The sequence below is a fragment of the Idiotropiscis lumnitzeri genome, chromosome 4 (assembly GCF_059441095.1).
Source record: "Idiotropiscis lumnitzeri isolate Australia: NSW breed Sydney's pygmy pipehorse chromosome 4, RoL_Ilum_1.0, whole genome shotgun sequence".
Taxonomy (NCBI): Eukaryota; Metazoa; Chordata; class Actinopteri; order Syngnathiformes; family Syngnathidae; genus Idiotropiscis; species Idiotropiscis lumnitzeri.
In genome coordinates this window covers 22,009,628-22,032,925 of record NC_142394.1, presented here as the reverse complement: position 1 = coordinate 22,032,925, position 23,298 = coordinate 22,009,628, and the positions used below count along the sequence as shown (strand labels likewise).

At 39.9% G+C, this 23,298-nt stretch overlaps 2 protein-coding genes across 4 annotated transcripts; both read left to right on the top strand.

Annotated features, from left to right (window-relative positions):
* The first annotated feature begins 378 nt into the window (after positions 1-378).
* Positions 379-9,662, top strand: dnajc4 (DnaJ (Hsp40) homolog, subfamily C, member 4). Of its 3 annotated transcripts, none has more exons than XM_088293066.1 (9): positions 379-502; positions 825-901; positions 1,405-1,546; positions 1,890-1,980; positions 2,982-3,175; positions 4,222-4,392; positions 5,037-5,123; positions 5,755-5,844; positions 9,410-9,662. In XM_088293066.1, the coding sequence occupies exons 3-9, from the start codon at positions 1,455-1,457 to the stop codon at positions 9,645-9,647; spliced, it is 963 nt and encodes a 320-aa protein (XP_088149192.1). In that variant the 5' UTR covers positions 379-502; positions 825-901; positions 1,405-1,454; the 3' UTR covers positions 9,648-9,662. The 3 variants fall into 3 exon arrangements, with proteins under 3 accessions (XP_088149192.1, XP_088149194.1, XP_088149193.1); XM_088293067.1 differs by lacking the exon at positions 379-502 and adding an exon at positions 608-649; XM_088293068.1 differs by lacking the exon at positions 9,410-9,662 and having other exon boundaries at positions 395-502; positions 5,755-6,940.
* Positions 9,663-9,958: 296 nt separating this feature from the next.
* On the top strand, positions 9,959-22,724 carry vegfba (vascular endothelial growth factor Ba). Its single transcript, XM_088293071.1, has 8 exons — positions 9,959-10,101; positions 15,693-15,744; positions 15,826-16,022; positions 16,121-16,194; positions 16,803-16,838; positions 18,565-18,636; positions 20,922-21,101; positions 21,814-22,724. Exons 1-8 carry the CDS (start codon positions 10,024-10,026, stop codon positions 21,833-21,835), a joined length of 711 nt encoding a protein of 236 aa, XP_088149197.1. The 5' UTR covers positions 9,959-10,023; the 3' UTR covers positions 21,836-22,724.
* Positions 22,725-23,298: the final 574 nt, after the last annotated feature.

The following is a 23,298-nucleotide window of genomic DNA, read 5'->3' as shown; positions in this document are numbered from 1 at the left end:
GTAACGTGCTCAACAGAAACACACGTCTAAAGTATTTTAAGGCAATGAAAAAGTCAAATAAGACTCAATGGAAACCATTGGCTCGCGGAGCTGCACGTGACTTAAAACAAACGACCTAAAAAATAAATACAATTACGTCAGCGAATGGCATTCACTTAGGGAAAAAATGTTTTTTTTTTTGATAATTTTCTTTTGGCTTTTTTTTTGTTTCATGCAATTTTTTTTATAATAATAATCAATTGTTAGTGCCACCGATGTGTTAAATGTAGTTTTTCTATAAGATAGCCTTTTTTAAACATACAAACCTATTATATGCCAACGTTAACGTGAGTGAAGCGTCCCGTTAATACGAATGGTTATCTTTTGAGTTCACGTTCCGGGTTCACGGAGATTGTTTTATTGTGAAAGTACAGTTTTCCGTGTTCCGGTTTTGGAATACCTGACTTTGCGTTTACGCAACTCCACTAAAACGAACATTGTGTTATGAACCTCGGTCACTCAGGTATGCCCGTTTTCTGCTTACTTTCACACATTTCTTAAGATTTTAATGCATATTTCTTCTTGTCTTTTCTCATCTTTATTTACTCACAACGCTTGGTGCCCTATCAATCTCGTATGTTGTTAGCATATTATGAACAGCAGAAGAAGGGTGAGCGAACCTTTGCAGCTAACGCTAACTAGCCTTAGTAAGTGGTGAGAGATGCGAAATGTAGTGTTAATAAGATAGTAGTAATAGATCCACAATGTATTAACAATCCTAAATATATTTATTGTTGCGAATCGTTGTTGCTAATTTAACTTTACGCGAATGTTGTGGTCCTCAGACGTCATCACACGTCATCAGATGAGGGCCAGTTGCTGACGACATCCAGTTTGTGCTTTTCCCATGTAACCAATCAAGGTATTGTTCTGTACTGTATTACAAAGAACAAATGACGATTTCTATTGATGCTGCCCACGGTACTTCATTCATTAAGTACGGTTAGGGCCACACAGGACAATACAATACAATTTAATTCTGAAAAATATATGACTAGCCTCATAAAATTAGGACAAACATATAACTGCCCTTTTCAGGCATGCCCTAATACTCTTTTATAATGTTTGAATCACTTAAAAGCTAAATACAACTGAATTACCAAAGCAAAAACTATATATCCACTGTAACAATGTGCACAGTAGGACATTTAATTAATTGATTCTTTTGTTTACCGCACGAGGGCCCCTGCTTACACGTTGAAAATCACTGCATTAGAATATCCATGTGACCCTAATGTTTCGGTCAGTGGATGTATACTTGGTTAACATCTACAGTTCAGTGTTTTCAGACATGTTTTATGACAGTTCCATCCTAGTTGTTAAGTTGTTTTCATTGACATGAGCAGTGTCTGTTGGTCTGCAAAGGAGCCCTGCGTGGCAAGGGCTGTGTGGCATCACCGCGGCCATCTTTGGCCATGCAGCTGGAGGCACAGCTGCGTCTCTGCCAGAGTTGCCTTTGCTGCTACAAGTGTGGACTGCGTTTCTTATCCTGGAGTGCTGCACAAAGGTAATATAGGAATCATATCGTCATGTTCCACCTTTGTGGTCAACATGCTCTTTGCTTTGGATATACTCATGTTATGTAAACAACTCTGACAGCCGTAAAGACAAAAGATGCATGAACCCAGTACTGCAACGCTAAACAGTTTCTTTTGTGTGGGCCTGTCATTGTACTGTAGTGCAATGTCACACCTACCAACAACATTTATATTAAAGCTGTATTATTTATTCTGCCTTTACCATTATAAAACCTCTCTTTCCAAACACGTCAAAGTTAATGTTCACTACTATGGTACTATTTATGTTCATCAATTGTGTTTTTATACTGTTTTGTTTTTTTGTCAAATCAGAAAAGATGCCAACTACTATGACCTGCTGGGAGTCAAATCTGATGCATCCTTGGAGGAAATCAAAAATGCATTTTTTGACAAATCTAAAAAGGTAATAAAGAAAGAAAAAAGTTGTTTTGAACGGATAATAATCTGATGTTGATGTGGCAAAAAACTAAGAATTACTTGTATCCTGTAACTAATGTGTAAATTAAAATAATTTATCTAAAAAATCTGAAATGTTTATCTCAAATGTGTCTTATTTTTTGTTAATCTAATCTAAAAATATACAGCTTTTATCTAAAAAAATTAATTCTTCATTGAATGTTACAACTTTATTCTCATAAAATTACGACTTTCATTCCCAAAATTCTTACCTTGAAAATTTCAGGTTTTCACTTCATTGTTTTTAATGGACTAATCTGAGTATTTTTCTAAAAAATATATCATATTATCTGATTTTTTTTCAAGGAATATTTTCACTTATCCATGTTCATTGAGAATATTAATGCTGAAATATGAAACTGTTTTTTTTACGTGTACATTTGAAAAACGAATTATGGAATATTATGATTTTATACTTTTAAATTGTGTCGAAAATGTATTTCACAGAATCCTAAACTTTATTTTCATAAAAGTACAACTTCAATCATGAAAATATAGGAGTTTTTTGCCTTGAAAATATTTTTTTTTCAATTTTGTCACAGAATATTAAATTATTCTAATACAATTGTCCTTGAAAATATTTGACTTTTAGATAAAAAATAAGTAAATAAATCAGACTTTTTTAGTCGAAAATAATTAGCTGCTATCATAAGCTTAATTTTTTAAATCTAAATAATATCATAAAATAGATCTATTCTATCTTGAAAATATACTTTTTTTATTGTACAGTTTTATTCTCTTCAAATTAGTACTTTATTCTGGAAGATATATATTTTTTTAATTCGCATGAATATATATAAGTATCTTTTTTTTTACCGTCTGACGTGTAGAAAACGTCATACCACAAGATGGCAGTCTTACTCTAGCGCTGATGAGATTCTTGTGTATGACCCAAAACCTTGAATGCATGAGTATTCCCTCTGTATTTCAACTGTGGACTGACCCCAGCTGCACCCAGACAGTGACCCCTCCAACCCAGCGTTACACAGCCAGTTTGTGGAGCTGAACGAGGCCTACCGCGTGCTGAGCAAGGAGCTCAGCAGGAAGGAGTATGATTTCAAAATCAGACGGTTCTATAGTGGAGGAGGGGGAGGAGGACCAGCCTTCAGGTCGGCCTCTAGCCACACCAGCTATGGAAGCAGGTGACACCATTTTGTTGTTACTAATTGTTTTTCCAAGGACGCCCTCATGATCTCAATGCCAATTAAAAATTAAGTGTCATGTGTACCACAAAATGCCAAAGGAATTAAAAAGTTAACTTTTTCCTGGTGGGGAAGTGGTAATGTTACAAATAAACATTTTCAAAGAAGAAAAAAGTTATAATATTATAAATAAAGTTGTTTTTGTAGGAAAGCACAATCTTCCCCCCCCAAAAAACATAAAAACTCATATTTTGTCAGGATTAAGAAGACCTGTTATTCGAGAATGAAGTCATTACTGTATGTTTGAAAATCAAGTCAAATTATGGTATTAAAGTCATAATTTAACGAGGGAACTAAGAAAGTTATATTTTAACAAGTGAAAAGAAATGTGTATTTTCCCCAGTGGTGCTCTGATCGCCCGCTGAACGTGATCGGTTGATTTTCCGTGTAAAAAGTACGTGATCGTCATATGTCGATCGAAGCCTTTCATTACCGATCACCTACACATCCTACTTTGCAGCCTACGACCAACTGCTTAACACTGAGCATGTTACAAACCAAACTAATGATCGGAAGCGTTATCGATCTCACTCAGGGATCCTCGGAATCGGCAGCATAAAATTCTGATTGGAACATGCATAATTATAGCAATACTTCTTACGCCTTTTATTCTGAAAGTGTCTGTGTCGGCACAACCAGTGTTAATGTTCAAACTGTGCAGAATGTTACAGTGGATTCCAAGAATATGAAATATTATTTCTTGGTAGAAAACCTCTGTTACATTTTTCATCTCTGTCAAGCGGCTCCTGAGCCAACTGGTTGGAGCCAAATTTACATTTATTTATATTTTGCGGTGTTCATTTCCCCTCACAACATGTTGCAGTAAGATTCTTTGTGCCCTGAATCTTTCAACAGCATGTTGAATTACTCAGCTTTCTGGCCGTAAACTCCAACAGACTGGAACTGTCACGCCCAGATTGTATTCACAATTTCAAACAAGCATGTCATCACAATGCTCATCTTCCGTTGTATATCTTTTGCCACAGTGGGGCGACGTCGCAGGACAACATACGTTACTGGGAGCAAATTTATAAGTCCCACACCCAGGAAATGTCCACGGAGGAAAGGGAGCGGCGACGCAAGAGAAACTTCCGCCTGGTGGGCTACTGCTTTCTCACCTTGGCGCTCAGCGTTGGAGCGCACTTTGTCTTTTTCAGGTGAAACTCCCTGTTGTCTCTGATTCATCATTTCAAGGGCTGTCTGCTTGGGAGCACAGCTGGCGAATGTGACCCCTCCGCGTCATCATTTTTTAAAACTGGCCATAAATATGTTAAGAACCACATTAATGGGTCATCATGTAATATGTGGTGAGATCATTAGAGTTGCCACACTGAACATATTAGTTAAGGTCCATAGTCAAACACTGAGCAATTCAATATCTGACATTCCTAAAAACAAACAACTAAAGCTATTGCTGTTTCATTTTAAATGTCATTAAATCTATTCATGTTTGGTTTGGATCGTGTTCCCTTCATGTGAACGGAAGCATAAACTTAAAAAACTAAAGGTGCTATGATTTCTGCGCGCACCATCCTTTACAGCCCTGTCATTTATACATTTTTATAGTTAGCCCATTCTAAGCGGCCCCCTGAGGCTTACCATAGCAACAATGTGGTTTGCAGTGAAACAAGTTTGACAACCCCTTAGATGATCCCAGATGTTCCCAACAATTTTCACAAAAGTCAGCATCTTGATGGGATGGAACCTTCCAGAATGTCTTGGGTTTGTAGCTTGAGAGGTTCTGCTGATCTTTGAGATTTTTGATGAGCGCTGTCAGTTTGACTTTAATGAACCGTTACAGGAAGCTGGAAGAGGTCCACAACAACTTCATGGACGAAAAGGATCGAGTCATCACGGAAATCTACAACGAGTCCAAAGAGAGGGCCAGGTTGGTGATGCCTTACAATACATTTAATTTTAAATCAAAGTGAACAAAAGCATTAGAACAAAATATATGTCTTTGACAGACCACAGTATTTGGAAAATAAAACATTAACAAGTTTTATTCATTTAATTTTTTTCAAGTTCGGCGGGCCGGATTAAAACGTTTAACGAGCCGCATGTGGCCCCCGGGCTGTAGTTTGCCCACACCTGCTTTAAACTAATTGGAGTTTTTGCTTTTTGGCTTTGTTTTTTTTAAATCTGTCTGCTGCATGTTTGAGCCACTACTCCTATGAACACCGTCCATTATAGACCTTTCGACAACAGTAGTAGCAACACATAGTGGCACGTAATATTAAATAATGCCAGGCATATATTCTTTCTCATCTGTGAACTATGCGGTTTGAACAGATGAACTCATTCACTGCCATTGACGAATATAAAAGCCAAAAAGTGCCTTCATTTTACCTGTGCTGGTAGTGAATGAGTTTAATGGCATTTTCATTCAATTCAATGCGGAAAGATGATTTGAAATAGCAAGATTTTAATTACACGCATTGTCACAAAAGGAGTGAAACTTGTATCTGTAGAATTGGATGAGCTACAAAACAATTTCTCTGTTTTTGTTTCTTCCACAGGGTCAACGGTTTCAAGAAACAGACAGAAATCTTGCGGCAGAAACACGCAGAGTTTATGGAGAAATACAAAACACGCACTGGCGGAGAGAAGTAGGAGACTTCACTCAGCCGAGAGTTAATTTTTAGACTTTTATTTCAAGTTTGGCCTTCATTTAACTCATTCACAACCAGCCCAGTAAAAAAAAAAAAAGGATTTTGACGTATTTATCCGTCAATGGTATTGAATGAGTTAAAGGTGTTTTTCCGATAAAGTGTAGCCAGACACAGACTGGACTGACTTGAATGGCCTTCATTGGCATGGACACTAACTGTTTATTCATCATGGAGGACACCGTTCAACAAAAATGGGACAAAAATCACAAAACTGAGTGGCAAAATAGTCTTGACTATTGTATTAACTACGAAAGTGCATCATTAAACTGGTTACGTCCAGTTGAACACACGTCATTAGCCTTTTTGTAGGAAGTGAGTATGTAATTTATTTGACTTTCTTCCCTTCCCATGTGTGTGGCGTGATGATAGTTTGAATCATCGGTGGTTGCCTCTAAGAACACAGGAACCTGTGTGGGGTTTGTTGTCCTTACGTGGCGAGCCGCAGGGACATCTCCTGCTTACTCTCGCAAAGTACAATTCGTTGGCACGGGATGTCGGCCACAGTACAAGAAGAAGCGTTAGTGGCCATTATGAAACTCCACACAGTTTCCTGTCTTGTGATGACACATTTGGAGCTACAAACCAAATGCGACCCCACGAGTTTAGAATCCATTTCATGCTCGCAAAATGGGCCCCCTGTTCTGTTTGGCTAATGAAAGTGTCGCAAAGAGGAAATGAATTTATTAATTTTCTGAATGGATATGGACACGCATGGACGCCCAAATGCGTAATTGCTGTTTGAATCTGATCAGGAGTTCCGAAAGGGGAACTAAAAAAAAAAAAGGAGTTGTTGCAAAAAGGATCCAGCACAAGTAACATTTTGATCAATAATCCGTTCATGGTATATGAATTATACAGAATCATCCATCAATCTCAGGGCCTGCCGTGTTGGCCGATATCACCCTCAGCTGTCGACCAAAATTAACGTCATGAGCTCACTGTCGAGCGGGAAGGCATGTATTTAAACCCTGAAAACAATTTAGCAAATTCTTAATGCATGCTGACGATAACGAGCATAAATAACCAAAAATGACATGACGGTTTGAACAACATTTTTTGCAAGTTCAAATAGTGACTTTGACACAAATATATTGTTTTGCTTTTCTGACACCTCAAGTTTTATAACAACAAAAACAAGACTGAGGAAGGGCTTTTGTGGCAAAATTATAGTTTATTTAAGAAAATACTCAGATTTAATATCAATGGCTTTTTTACTTGCCGCTCACCATTCACTCCTAAATTTGTCAAACTTCTATTGCGTTGGCATTTCTTCCCCTCATGCGTTGTTCTCTTTCTTTTTTTTTTTTTTTTAATAATACGTCATACCTATAATTTTTGCCATTTGTTTCGTGGACCACCAAGCTACGATTCACAGACCCCCATTTTGAGTAGCATTGCTTTACAGAATGTTTTCTTCTTGTGTTGTCTCGTCACCAGCCGGCCCGGAGCTGAGACGTACGAGATAATGTTCTCCACACCCCGCGGCAAACACACACTCACCCACCCTCATGTGTGCTGTGATAACCCAAACACACCACCATGACGCCGACTCCACTGTGACACACACACACTTTTAATTGACAATGAAGGGTGTCAAACCATGCTTCGGCGCCACACAATCCTCTATGCCATCATACGGGAAAAATGATAAAGAGATAAAGATCCCAGTATCACGAGGAAATTAGTGACTTGGGTTATTAAGGGGCTGCATTATGGGCTGACATTTGCGCCACTAGATACCGAATCTGAATATTATCGATTTGAATGTGGATTGCTTAACTTGAATATTTGAATTGAAAACTGAATTATTGAGTTACATAAACTGTAAATGGAAAAATTCAAATTAAACAATAAATATACAATTTATGTAATTCAAATATTCAGTTTTCAATTCAAATATTCAATGAAAGCAATCCACATTCAAATCCATAATATTCAGATTCAGTTTCTATAGTGTCACAAATACCAGCCTGTACTGCATGGTGAAGTAATGGTTAGGGTTGCCATACAGTTGAGATGTCCTGGATTTGAATCTCCGTTTTTTCCTGATTGTCTGGCTTACTCCAACATTCCCAAAATGATGCTTGTTTGTCTATATGTACCCTGTGATTGGGTGGTGACCCCGCCTCTTACCCATAGGCGGCTTCGATAGGCTCCAGCTCACCGGCCACCCTAATGAGGACAAGTGCTATAGAAAATGGATGGCTGGTTTTATTAAGGTTGCAGCTAAGCTCTTCAGTGAGCCATAAAACCAGCTGCTTTCTGTTTATTTATCACTTTGGATTCTGGGCCTCGATATAAAGTGAGAATGGTGTTCGGTTTTATTTGACACTCTAGACAAATGAACGCCAGGCCGATTGAGCTTGCCCTGTAAATCGCGTCATTAATCTCTTTATGAATCACGTCCAATAAAGCATTTTATTGGGTGGCTCTGGTATTGTAGTCCACAGCCACCTGAGGCTGGAGCTGACATTTTCACAAATTTCATTTTGTGATTGTGGGATGTGATGCCAATGGCATGCTGAATTTCATCAGTCAGATTTGTCTTTGCTGACCTCAGGCCTCAAAAGTAATCACATTAGGCCACAATGAAAGGGTCACTTGACTCGCGCTCAGTTAGATGGCATTCACTGTCTCAGTTGGAGGTTATGTTCAGTTGAAGTTATTCGTCAAAGATGTTCAGGTTTTACCAATTGTACCCTCATTTAAAAAGAATAGCACAAAAAATATAGTGGTGCCCTGAGATACGAGATTAATTTGTTCAGTGACCATGCTTGTAACTTAAAAACATAATAAAATAAAATGAAATTGTATGTTTTTTAATAAGGAAAACTATCCTTGAATATTCACTTGATAAAACATGTAGCAATAACATAATTAAACATAATATTGAATGTTGGAATATATATATATATATATATATATATATACATACAGGCTATGTAACCATTTCCTAATCTATTTATTTAATTCCTTACGAAAAGCAACTTTTCGTGGTATTATTGAAGACTGTGACTTTCTCTGCGTCCAGACTGCAAATGAATCGCACTTGCTCAACCAAGGTATCGTTTTTTTCCCGTGTGTTTTTAGACTGGATCTTATTAAATTGCCGTTGTGTTCACCGAAATCAAATCATGCTTTGAAAGCATTCAATAGTCAAGCATTGCAGTTCCAAAAAGAGGGAAAAGGGGGAAAAGAATAACAGAGGACATGACCTCTGTGGCAACTCTGGCCGCGTTCCCCTTTGGCGAGGGGCCCCATGCATGCATGCATACATACATACAACCCCCCTGTGACCCCTGCCGTGGGGCCACTAGTACCGCACCTGTATCCAGTGCGCCTGCCTGCCGGTCCCGTTTTGGAAAAAAGTTGCAATGCTCCTTCCGCTGTGAGCGTCTCAAGGGCAAAAAGGAAAACGAGCTGGCCGACCACAACAAATGATCACAGACTACTCTGCTCTGCTCTGCTCTACTGCAAACACATTCTCTCTTCCCATTTTTAGGAGGGACCGGACAAACCTCACTACTTCAACTACAGTTGGACATGCCCGTTTTTCATCATCATTGTTATTTTTAAAGAGGATTTCAAAAGTGGCGTGCTCCACGGCGGCGACAGCATGGACGCAGTGTGACCGAGCTTGGAGCGCCATATGCGGCACCTTCTTCGCACTCCCTCCCGCCCCCTCTTCGTCATGCGGTGGATCTCCGCACGATCCAGCATCCTCTTTAATTGATTTTTAAATCATTTCTAGTTACCCTATAAGGAAGATTTTGCGATGAAAAGAAGACGAGCCCTAATATAAAAGACAAACTTTCCTCAAGTCTCCTGATTCGAATCCATATTTTGTGGCGATATGTTGGAGATTCGCAGGATTAAGAGAGGAATATCCACGAGAACATGAGAGTTGTACACCTCCGGATGAAAATGAAGATGCCACGGAGGATGGCGTTGCACGACCGGGAGGCTGGCGAGTGAACGCCGGCTTTGGTGCGTCTTTGCTCGGTCACGGAGGACACACGGACACGCACAAACAAAGACGGACAGACATCGTTGGATGTAAATGCTCCAAAATTATTATTTGTAGTTGGCCGGCTCCATTGGACTCCCGTGCATACAATGGGGATTATGCTGCAAGTTATTCTAGGAATGTTTCAATTCCTGCTGCTCACCACAATCCCAACGTCCCACGCCAAGGTAACGTATGGATGTGTGTGTGTGTGTGCGTGCGCGCGCCCGTTTTGTGTGCGTGTGTACGTGGACCATCTGACCTCTAAAGTGTCTTTGCAACCATGTGCTATACTTCGTGTGTTCATAGTCACGGTGCGTTTCATTCCATTGTTTCTCAGTGCAAGTCATCCTGCTGCAGGTCAATGACCACCTGTCACCTTAACTCCTTAACTCCACATCCATCTATCTATCTATCTATCTATCTATCTAATCTCATCAGTATATATATATATATATATATATATATATATATATATATATGAGATATGAGATATAATAATTTCTGTCAACCTTGTGCAATGTACCTCTCTAACTACAGTTTGTCTATATGTCTGGCTGTCGAGCTATTATTCATCTACACTGTATCTATTTGTATCTATCTCATCTATCTAGCTGTAGTGTTTTTTTATCTATCTAAAGACCTTTATAAAAATCTATATTGGTGTAAATCTGCATTTGTATCTCTGTTTATAAATCTATAAATCCATCTTTAAATGTGTCTAGCTATCTATCGATAGAAATCTATAGGTCAATCAGTTAATCTATCATCTATAGATCTATATTTACAATCTGTCTATATATTGCTGTCTGATGATAAATCTATAGTTCTGTCTCTATATCTAGCTTTTTGCTGATTTAGCTATATGTATCTGTCTTTGAATCAGTCTCCAAGTTTCGCTTTCTAGCTATGTCTAAACAAATCTATCATTAAAAATCTGTCTCTATGTATCTATAAATGTATCTCTATATTTGGCTATATATACTGTATCTGGCTATCTGTTTAAATATCTCTAGTCTGTCTATATCTACCTACCTGTTTACCAGTCTGTCAAAATATAGCATAGTTCATCATGGAGCCATGATAATATAACGGAATACACGAGTCTTGTTGGCTTTGGCTTATGGTGTTAGTTTATCTTAAATTAAGTGGGTGCCAACTGACAAAGCTAACAGACGATATTCCTTCATTTCCCTGCATTGGATCAATAAAGATTACCATCTACTTATCTAGCCACCCAGTGATGCGTCACTGTCAGTTAAAACCAAGGTTAGTTCATCTCTGCCCGTTTGTTTTCTGAAAAGTAGAAAAAGTGCTAAGAAAAAATAAAACTGCTGTTTTTCTGATAATCTGAGAAGACAAAAGTGGTTCTAATTAGCAAGTTGTGAAAATACAAGGAAACTCAACAAAAAAAAAAGAAGCAAAAAGCAAACAGACCACAGGTGGTGTTATCATTGTCGATTTAAATGCCCTGCATTTTTTTATGTTGTTGTTGTTTTTAGATCTTATTACCTGCGTCAGTCACTGGGTGGTTGTAACACGTGAACTCATCTTCACCTCACACTCACGAGCGGGCCGACGACGTGTTTTCTTTATTTATGTCTAGAGAAGTCTATCAGGAACACTCAGTGCTGTGAGGCGCGCTGGGAGCCGGGCCTGAATCTATACTGTGTGTTTTACTCATTCATGAGGCCAGACGCTACACGCCGGTCTGGCCTTGATTCTTTTTAACATCCTTCCACGTCAGCTGCGTGGTCACTTGTTACCAGGCAGAGTACGTTGGGCTCAATTCCAACTGCCCCGTAAAAAAATGTATGTACTGACGTTGTAATAACTGAGCGAGAACTTCACCTTAATGACGCGAATTGCATGTTCAAGTTGTTGCTGTTTCACTTAAAAAAAAAAAAAAAAATTAATACAAAGACTTGGTCGAACTTGTACTTTCTGGCTGATGCTGTTCCTCTTTAGGGCCTGCAGATAATGTGCATTTCAAACTGTCAAAACAAATGAAGAAGTCCAAGATGTCGGTTTAGAATGATAAAAATGAGGCTAACAACAGTCCAAGCTGCTTCAAGTGAATTATTTCAAATCCATACTGCGCAAGCTTTTATAGGTCAAAATTAAGAACAAAAAATGAAATTATCTAAAAAATCTCATCTGATTGAAAAAAAACAAGTTGCAATGCAAAATTGTCGCTACAAAGTAAAAGGAAATTACGCTACTACTACTAATAACAATAATGATGATTCCCAAAATAAGAACAATACTACACAATTTTTGTAGTATCTTTCATGGAATCCAAGAATGCTTAAATACATAAAACAAAATTAATAATAATATAGTCATACTCAACTCAAGTTTATTTAAGAATATGTGTAGAAATTGGAAAATACAAAAAGCAATAATGATAATGGTATTCATAATAAATATCTTATATAGGACATTTCAATCGACCCAAGGATGCTTAAAGGGGACGCCACCCCAAACATGTTCTTTACCAGAATTTGTTCTATTTAAGCCCACTTGTCAAAACATGGCTCTCTGATTAATATTGCATTTGTGGAATATGAGTTAAGTAGTCAAATCCCCCCCAATATTAGCCATATCATGAGGCGTCCATTTTGTCACTTCTATCAACTGAAAATGACAACATAGTAGCTCAGGGCTCCGAGAATGACCAATCATGGCACAGCTTCACAAAACAGGTGAGCCGTGATTGGTCGTTTGCTGTGCCCTTAGCAACTGTGATGTCATTTTCAGTCGACAGATGTAACAAAATGGAGGTCCCCTGATATGCATAAAAACAAGTAGATTTTGATGCTGAAGTCATATTCCAAAAATGCAATATGAATCAGAATGCTGTTTTTAGGCTAGTGAAGGAAATATAGAACATTTTACAGCAAATAATAATCCAGAGAAAAAAATTTATACAGATAACATTTTACTCATGTGTGAGCTCTTGACCGTGCCAGCAAAATGTGCGTTTGTTTGCACTTGGAAGTGGTCACCTTGATAACAAAGTCACTTAAAAAAATAACAGAATGAGAGCAGAGCTACCTACCGTATTCATATTATTATTATGAATGATCGTGTTTGACTTGCTTTAAGGCCACAGAATGCGTTATGTCAGAGAAATGCGCACAAAGATAGACATACTCATTGAACTTGCGTTTTTGCCTGTGTTACGTGTGTACGTACGTGTTTGTATATAAATGGGGGGAGGAACTGTTTCAAAGGGGCCGACTGAACAAAGTCTACATTCCGTTGCGAGTGGCCTTGCTCTTTTTCACACACACACAGTTATTGGACTTTTGTATTTTGTGTGTATCGCCGTTCTTTGAAGCTGCACTTTGTGCATCACTTTTCAAGCTAAAATCTAATCTCAGCACTCACCACCTCTCAAACTTCTGGTCGCAACTCTGTGAGACAATGACGAGAATGTGCATGACGTCACATCCGCAAAAAGAGTGCTCATTGTGAACAGCTAAATTGTTCATCTGCTATTTATAAGATGTGTGAGTCATAAAAGGTCAAATGAAAAGGCTTTATAAAAAGATGAGAAAAGTTAAGATATTTGGGGCAAAATCTTGCTGAGTGCATCTTTAAGATCCATTAAACATGTCCGCTGAAATATGTGTCAGGTTAATCATTTGTCATCCTTCAAATGAATGAAAGTCCATGTGACACAAGTGGATAAACACACACTTTCGAAAGTGATTTTTTTTCCCCGTAGGAAATAGGAATAATCTGTTGCATGATCATATTTTTGCCCTCTTAAACAATTTCGGCAAGTGTACAAATAGATTAACAGATATCACAATGAATATATCTTTAAGTCCCATGCCATGCTAAGTCCTTCTTGCAAGTCTTCAATTAGAAAAGAATGAACGGCACTTGCCAAACTGGATTGGTAAACTCTTGGAATAATCAACTTCATAATTGTTGGCAGCACAGTCACAAAACTAAATATGTTTTCATTGTGCTAGTGAGAGGAGCTACAAAGAGGAGCTGGAGATGCAAGACTTAAAAAAGCCCACAAGAAAAAAAATAATGCTGTGTTTTCGAACAGAAAAAAAAAATACTTTTAGTGTGGTGTTCTCGTGAGCGTTCGGCCACACGAGCTGCAGCATGTGCCCTTGTAAAAATGTGTGTCCTGCCTATTGAACTCTTAATCCCAGTGGCACCGACTCTCACTCTCTGCTCCTCATGAGAGACTTTACAGTGGGTGGGCGGGCGAAGGGGGCAAAGGTAGCAGTTCCAGCTCAGCAACTCTCCCAAACTATTTCCACAACAAATATTTTTCGTCATGTCAGCTCATCGAATGACAGACACATTTACAGCGGGAGGCCCTCGATCTGGCGGCGTCCATCCTTTCATTTTGTCGTAACTTATTTCTTGCGTTCAAAAGGGGCGAAATAGGGGGCGCTATCTAACAGAAAATTCTTTCATCGTTTCACGACTCCTTTGAAAACACCATCCCACTCCATTGCCTGAAGTACACTTGATTTGAGAGCAGTTTAAATGTGCGTTGTTGATTGACAGGTCTGAATTATGGGAGAAGTCAGCAAACAGAAAACTTTGCGAGCAAATAATAAAAAGTGTACCTTTGCTCGCTTTTTTGAAGTGCTTTTTATTCATCTTTGGAGCAGTTGAAATCATAATCATCTGTTTATGTCAATAGCCATGATGATCAATATCCTTTTCGATTCCACTTATCCTCATTAGGGTCACGAGTCGCCAATCAATCGCACATGTCAAGTTAGGAAAAGGCTACTAGAACATCTGAAATGTATTTGGCGTCTAGTGGCGCTTTAAATTGTGTCCAGTGTGAACACCATCATAAACCCTGTTACCGTATTTTCTGGACTATAAGGTGCACCCGCCTATAAGCCGCAGCAAATCTTTTGGGGGAAAAGAGATATACAAGCCGCGCCAGAGTATAAGCCGCAGTTTTCTATGTTGAAAATAATTGTTGTTTACTGCTTGTGCAGAACGATTTTGTACTGTGAATGCACATAAAGGTACATAAACAGATTGTTAAAACAGTGCCTTTTAACACGGCAACACAGTTTTATTGGCCGCATGGTTCAAAATCTAGGAAAAAAGTAGCAGCTTATAGTCCGTAAAATACGGTATAAGTGGGTGTGCATACTTATGCAATCACATTATCTTATTATATCATATTATTTTAATTTTCCCTCTTGATTTTGTTTTAATTCAATTGGCACAGTAGAAATGGTTTTGATGTAATTCATCTTCTTATCATTTATTTACTTCATAAAACCATGGGATTAAAACAGGGGTGTGTAGACTTTTTCGATTCACTGTAACTCTCACTTTGCGCAATACTTGCATCTTGAGTTCATCTTTGTAGCTCCTTTTGTTAACGTAATGAACACCGTACATATTAACATCTGTCAAATGCATCATGTGATGCACTAACCACCCATCCATTTTATATAGCATTTACGCTCATTAGCATGAAAGGTGAACTGCAACCTGTGGGCTTTGGTAAATACTGGACTACTAACCATCTAATGTGCAGGGTACATATCTGTTGGGAAAAGCCTACTAAACAACTGAAATTTGAGGTTTAATCAGTGACTCTTTAAAGAGTGGCAGTTGTGTTCTAACTCCCAATTAGCACGAGTCTGAATGTGATGGTCACATTTCCAGTTATCAGAGGGTGTGCACACTTATGCAACCGCATGATCTCACTTTTGTTTCCCTTTTTCAAAAGATTCAAACGTTGTTTTTCGCACTCTCTCACACCCACCAGCTGGCTCACTGGCGTCCCACCGACTCGTCCAAATCCAGAGAAGGTCGAGAAGGTAAGTTGCCAGTTCCTGACAAAGTTGTCCTCCATTGTCCAGCCTGTGGCGACACTGAGAGTTTTGGGCGTCCTCACTCAGTACGGCGGTGGTTGGAGGTATACTCCCGCAGCGGCTGCGAGCCGCGAGAAACCTTGGTGGAGGTCTGGCGGGACTTGCCGGGGGAGACGCACCACCTTTTCGTGCCCTCCTGCGTGGCGGTGAGGAGATGCGGCGGCTGCTGCGCCGACGAGGCCATGGAGTGCGTGCCCTCGCTCACGCACACGCTCACCATGGAGGTACACAAACGCACGCACACGCTCACACACGAATATTCAGCACATCCATGTTGTGAAATGGAAAGCTGGCCTTCATGTGTGTTTTTTTGTGTGTGTAGCTGATGAGGACTTCCTTTATGAAACATGAGCTCATTCAGCTGACTTTTGTGGAACACAGCCAGTGTGAGTGCAGGTAAGAAACATACACCCGCACAAACACTAATGCGAGTACTTGATATTGATGGATACCAGTGGAATGTGATTGATAGTTTGGTTTTAGTTATACACTTTTGTATCAAAAGTTTGTTTTCCTAAGTTTCTTGCATTGAAAGTGAGGAAGGTCATTTATTCTGAATTTTTTTCTCTCTATAAAAATGGAGTGGATTCTTTTTTTATTTATTTATATCATTTATTTTAACCAATAAGACACGCACCTTAGGGATCAATTTTATTGAAAGTTCTGTATTGCACTTTCTGAACAAAAAAACAATCGCTTTAAATTGTTCTTAATTGCGTGCTGTTTGTTTTAGAAAAACAACCGAAACATGATCCTGAATGGGGAAAATTACATTTTGTGACTGATCTATTGTTTCCGAACAAAAATATATTGTTTTGATGATCATCATTTTATTTTTACCGATAAACTTTGCCCAAATTTTGATCTAGCTTTAAAGTAATTCATGGTCCACAAGGGGAAAAACAATTAAAAGGTCATGAATTTGACATTTGATGTTATAGCTCCTCTCACTAGCACAATGAATACATATTTAAGTCCATCAAACGCATCATTTCTATTTGCAGGTTAAAAGAACAGCTCCAGCTGAAACCAACTACAAGGTAGAGTCATTTACTTTCTTCGTTTCCTCTATTTAGAATTTTTTATATTTTCATTAGTTTTTGTGTTGTACAGCACACACTGCTGGAAAATCTTAGCCCAACAATATCCACATTTGAAAATGTAATAAGGCCCAAGTTTAATCATATGAAAGCAATCCTTGTGTGAGGAGCTAAGCGTGTTTAGATTTAGAAACAGCCTGCAGCCTAAAAGGACCGTCATATTTATATCGCCCCACTTCCTGTTTGGATATGGACGTAAATACAGAGTTCCAATGTATTAGTGTGTGCTGTATGTGTGTATACATTTGTTTAATGACTCAGTACGGTTTTACGTGCGTGGGTGCTTTTGCTATACACTAGACCAACCTGCACGATGTCATACAGCGGGAACAACGTGCGCAAGTTCAACACGTGTTTGAAATTTGTTCCCCCTGTGTAATGTCCCTCATTGAGTTAGCATCTGTGTGACCCCCTCCCAGCATCCCCTGGGGCGACCCGCATCCTGTTGTCACCATAGTAATGATTTTATCTGGCCCGCCATGTGCGCACACACACTGGTAATGATGGAGCACAGTCACGCATCCGCCGTCGCCGTCGTCGTCCTTGTCGTCTATTAAACCGACGACAACAACACGGGACATTAGGATCCCAATGATGGGCCAGCCGTGCGGCTAAATGAGCCCATCATAATTTGAGCTTGTTTAAAGGAAGAGGCCAAAAATACATTTTGAAAGCAGGGGATGTTTAGATTTTGAAACCATGTGAATCTGTGACAGGACATTTTCAAATTCTAGACATTCACACGTGTGAAAAATAAAATTGTTTGAAAATATTTTTTGATATTAACATGCATGTCATTTCTTAAGCATTCTTAAAGCGTCAAAGTTGAAAAAAAAAAAGTTAACCTTTAAATTTGAGATGTACCACATACATTTTGGGCATGCGAGAGCATACTGCTCTTGTATTGAATGCGTGGTGTGCTCGAGATTTTAAAAGCTTAAAACTCATACTGAACTGAACTCAACTCTGCTGTACTTAAATGAACATCAAACACTGACAATTAAACATAGTATAATTTAAAAACAAGTCAATTAATTAAGACACTAAAATAAGGGCTCAAGTCCCGTGCTGTGTCGAACGCCAAGGAATAAAAATGGAGTTTGAGGCCAGTTTTAAAAATGGAAAACCAAATATTTTGTCTTAAATGTGCATCAAGAGGTGATTGCATAATATGCGACCAGCGACAGAATTAGCTATTGCCTTTCTGAGCTGCTGCTTAGACTTTGCTACCTCCGGGAACAGCGGGTCAGCTGACCTGAGGCACCCAACAAGAGTGTAAAGTTGAAGCAGCTCAAGGAGGTAAAACGGGGTAAGACAATTTCAAAATGTAAAAATGTATTGCAGAATCTTAAAATGAACTCCAAAGTGCACTGGTAGCCTTTGAAGGGAAACCATTCAAATCATAATCAGAATACGAGTTATATGCTCCCACTTTTAAAGGTCCCAATTAATAAACGAACAGCAGGATTTTTTTTTAACCAAATCAGGACATTTAAGAGTGGACTGGCTGACTCCAAAGTAAAGTGTGTAACAGTATTTATTGATAAACATAATTGTGCTGTCTAATCAAATCAAATCTAATATTTTTAATTGAGGCTTTCTTTTTACTGGCCAAATAAACAGCACAAAATGTTTTAAAAAATTCTCACCTTCTTGTCATTTTCAGGCCCTATCACAACTCAACAAGAGTCAAGAAAAAGGGCAGAGGAAAGAAGACAATCGGAGGCATCCAAAATGCGTAGGTTATGTCAACTATCCATCTATCCATTTTTTGTAAATCTTGTCCTAGAGGCAAGAGGTGGAATGTATCGAGGTCGATTTTGGAACGTCAACGGTCCTAACATGCATGCTTTGGAATGTGGGAGGATGGTGCCCAGAGAAGACGTTTCCGCTCGAGATTCGAACCCACACCCTAAGAAGAGCGAGACAGACAGGCTAACCGCTAACTCATTTTCACGTGAAATATCAGCCAAATTCAATTCCAAATCTTTATTTGCAGCGCGTATTCCAACAGATACCCTTTGCGTGTGTTTGGATGAGGGAGTTATCTGGTCTTCGTTATTTGACACAGTTATTTGGACAATTTCTTTTACAGCCACATTAGTCAAGGTCTGACACACACACCCACACACAATCACACGCATACACACACACAAGTTCACGCACCTCTGTGTGATACTCGCGACTCAAAGAGATCTTTGTGGACGCGAGTATACAGTCGGGATGAACAGAATGCGCCTTTGTGGCCAACATTTAACACTCCACAGCACCCTGGGCAGTTCAAAGGAGGACAATGCAGTGACAAATGGACGACAATATAAGTTTAGTTTATTTGGCCACGACTATGTATAAAAAATATTAAATAAAGTCCCATGTGTAATTTCTGTGACAGATCAAGAAAATTAATAATAGATTTAAGAATTAAGAAAAAACATGATGGTCGTCAGTTCAGTGGCTGGCGTGTTCAACCCTTATATGGATTTTTACATACATACAGTATAAACATCGGAGTGTGTATAGTCTGTGTCTTCGGCGAGTGAATGTGTGATAGCAGCACCGATGGTGTGAAGTGTGTGGGAAGCCACAGTTCGAACAGCAAGTACAATGAAAACCTTGTAGCACTGTGCCACGAGATTGACATGTGTGTTTAGCACCATCATTCCCATGACCGCATCCAGACCGTTTGGCGAGATAAAAGAATTAGCGCACCTTTTGGCGGTCACTCATATCCGGGCCCCAGGGGGTCAGAAGGGGCTCCGTGTTGGGTGTGATGTCCCCTCAGAACACATCCATCACCCCCAACGGGCTTTATTCAAGCTCTAGCAGGGGTGAAATCTGTGTAATTTGCTCCCGAATGCCACCTTCTCTGTCTGTGCCAGCGGCAGGCGTGGTCACGGCGGCCCTGGACAAAGATGGCCCCTCTCTGCCTCATTAAGTATCTTCATTATCCGACAGCCTCCTGGGAAGACGCAAATGGAGACACTTTTCTCATCACCGTCTCATCGACTAGACTGGAAACTATGACCGCTGAGGGGATGAGCTGGGAAGGAGACAGGATTAGTGGCAACTATCTCGCTGTTGATGTTTCATTTTTAGCCACACGAGTAATCAGAGACAGGGAACTGATAAACAGTACACGGTATCCAAAGAGTCCTTTTTTTCTATTTGGTTTCAGGTATCATTCGGACAGATGTGAGGCCATTTTTTTTTCCTTGCCCATGGCTCACCAATTGATAGTGGGGCAGTTTTGCTAAATTGCAACCTGGCAAGAAGTTTTTCTGTCACCGATTGCATTTCAGCTCCGGTTTGACAACCTTCCCCCTGCTCAAAAAAGTGTCTCTTTTTGACAAACCACGTAAACTCAGCATCAACAAAAGTTTGTTTCGGAGGATGATGCGGTTATCGACTTCAGGTTGCTGAGCGTCATAATCCTTGGCTTGAAATCTTTGATCAACCAGACGAGTAAAGCTTGACCTCCTTCAGAAGAATTCGCTGGTTCAAGCTTTTGCTGATGCTGAATTCAAATGAAGCCAACCAGATTGACCTTATCTGGCTTTGTGTGAATATCTGCTCTAGAGGTTTGGTGTTTTCATCACTAGAGGTGGTAGCAGTTCTTCCGCTGCGTGGTTTGACACGAACAGATCCTGTTTTGAGAAACTTGCCATGGATTGCGTAAATTGTTCTACTTGTTGGTGTAGTGCGACGATGGCCTTGAACCCAGTGACAATTGTCGAGCCATGGGTGAGGGAATCGTATGTTTTCAAAGACTGCAAAGTCTAAACTGTCAAATGCGAAAAGCCCCACATCTCTCCTAATGATACCCAAAATCAAAAAATGGAACTGTATAGAGAATTTTAGGACACAGCGTGCTATTAATTTGCGTGCAGCATAGCAGCTAAATGCTGCTTCACCATATTTCCTTCAAAGTCTGGGTTCCACTAATTGACCCGATTCCACAGACCTTCCTTTAGCTTTTCTTTACAAATCTAATCTAATCCTCTCTATGTTGTTTGCTGTTCGCAGGACTCCTGTTTTCCCCTCTCCCGCCACCATCTCCCCTCCTCCGCCGACCTTGCGGCCATCTTGTCGGCCGTGCCGAGGCAGGAAGTGGACGCTGGATGTGGCCTCGTGTCGGTGTCTCTGCAGAATCACTGCTGAGAGCTGCCGCCGAAAACACGGGCGGCTCGACCCTCATCGTTGCAGGTTGGTGCAAACTGCAAACGCATACGTGCGCTGAACTGCCGGCTATTCGTGGTGTGCTATTTGTGTTTTTCGTTGGGCTGTCGCGTGTTTTCATTTAGCCGTCAAGAATGTGTAAGCGATTAGAAGCTAAAACTAATCTTTGCAATCAATCCAACTCATTGTAGTTCTGCGTCCCTTTTGGCTTTGACATAATAGAAGGGCTGAGGCACATCTGGGGGGTGTAGATGATTCTTCAAGATGGTGCCTCTGAATTGATCTTTTCAGACAGTGTAGTCAGGTAGCAACTTGAAAGTGGCTTGGGATCCTCACCTTCCCACCCAGGAAGTTGCTCACCGAAACATTTGCTTGGTTGTTTAATTTCACACTTTATGGGTGGGAAGAGGCCTGATTTATGCATACAAACCATTCAAAATGTAATTTTCCATAATATTTCTTTTTAACTCATTTAATGCCAGAATTTTTCACGAGAGGAAACGCCTCAATTCCCGCGTTTTTCTGGATTTTGACTGATTTTGCGAGGCCAACAGAATACTGTGTTCTAATGCTATAAAAACACGGAGTTATGACGCAAAAAAAAAAAAAAAAGGCTAAGACGTATAAATACGTCTTTGGGAAGCAGGGACTACATTTTTGAAAACATATATGTATGTCTTATGGATTGAATGAGTTAATAGCAAACGTTTAATTTTAATTTTAAAATGTTCACTTTCAGGTGTGACACCATGAGGACTTGACACATCCCCACTGTCACCTCGTCCTCTCCACCCAAGCCCGCCCAAAGGAAGTATTATTAGCACACAGCCTGTACTAGCTTCTTCTAGTTAAGCCACCACTGTAGCACCGTACATGTACATCATACGTATGTGTGTGTGTGTGTCTCCACATGTACAGTACATAACGTGCGCAGACACGTCCCGTCACTAAACACCTCATACGAGCGCAGGGACCACAACGCTGATTTATGATTTATGGATAAACATTCCCCAGTAGACTCCGGCTTTGCAGTTGCTTGGACACCATTGGGACTATCATGGATGAAGTAGACCTCTTGAAAGTCGGAGACAGATTTTTCCAGGTTCACACCGGGGCCAGTGCTTGTGTGGAGGATTTAAAAAAAAAACCTGCAATCAGATAAAAAGGTGCAAACACACTCAGACATGCCGGACGGGACATAGGATACGCACATGCAATGGCACAGCCTGTGTGTGTGTGTTTGGACCTATAGTGGTGCTGAATGTATCTGTGTGGTCTGGCTCTGAAAGACCCCAGATGGGTTATCCCCCCTAAAGCATATGAGCACGGGCGAGCCTTTTGCAGCATTTGTTTTAATTTGGACCCTTTTGTCTCTTGTCTTTACCGTTGGATTGAAAGCGGACGCTTTTCGCCTCGCTTTGCCTCGCTTTTAGGCAGTGAGAAGAATGACAATAATGAGGTCTGGCGTCTGTCCACTGCTTTGCACACACACACAAACACACATTCCCTGTTAAAGCAGCAGTGCAAATAGCACACACACATGCAATGTGAAACAAATGCAGGAAGCCATAAGCTTTTTTTTTCTCTTTTATATATATTACATGCATTTTTTTTTTATTAAACAAGTCTCAATTTTGAGCATTATTATAATTTTTCTCACATTGCTTGAATGTCTCGTGGTGTTTGTCCGTAATCCGTCCACATAAAGAGTCACACCGGGTGGCCCAAATGTCTTGAGTCCAAATGGATATGTCTCACCCACAAAAACCACAAAATGCGAGTAATCGGTATACATTAAAATGAGTTAATCACACGCACAAAAAAAAAAAAGCAGTGAAAAGAAAAGGTGGGATCGTGACTTGTTTAGGGTTTAGCAGACCACCGTTTAGGGATGTTATTTGGCTTCAAAAGGACAAAGGGGGCCTCAAACGGGTTGTCAGTCAATGTGACAGGCCAAAGCTGGAGCTGTATTCACGTCACAGGCCATAATCCGGAGCCAAATTGACGTGACGGACCAAAAGGCGGAGCTATATTGACATGCCGGTCCAGAAACGGGAGCCATAATCTTGTGGCAGACCAAAACTGAAACCGTATTAGCATGGCAGGCCAAAACCGACGCTGTATTAACGTAACGGGCAAAAGCCAGAGTCAGATTTTGATGTTACGGACCAAAAGGTGAGCAAGCTAAAACTTTGTTTTTTAAAACCACGAAAAAAAAATTTTG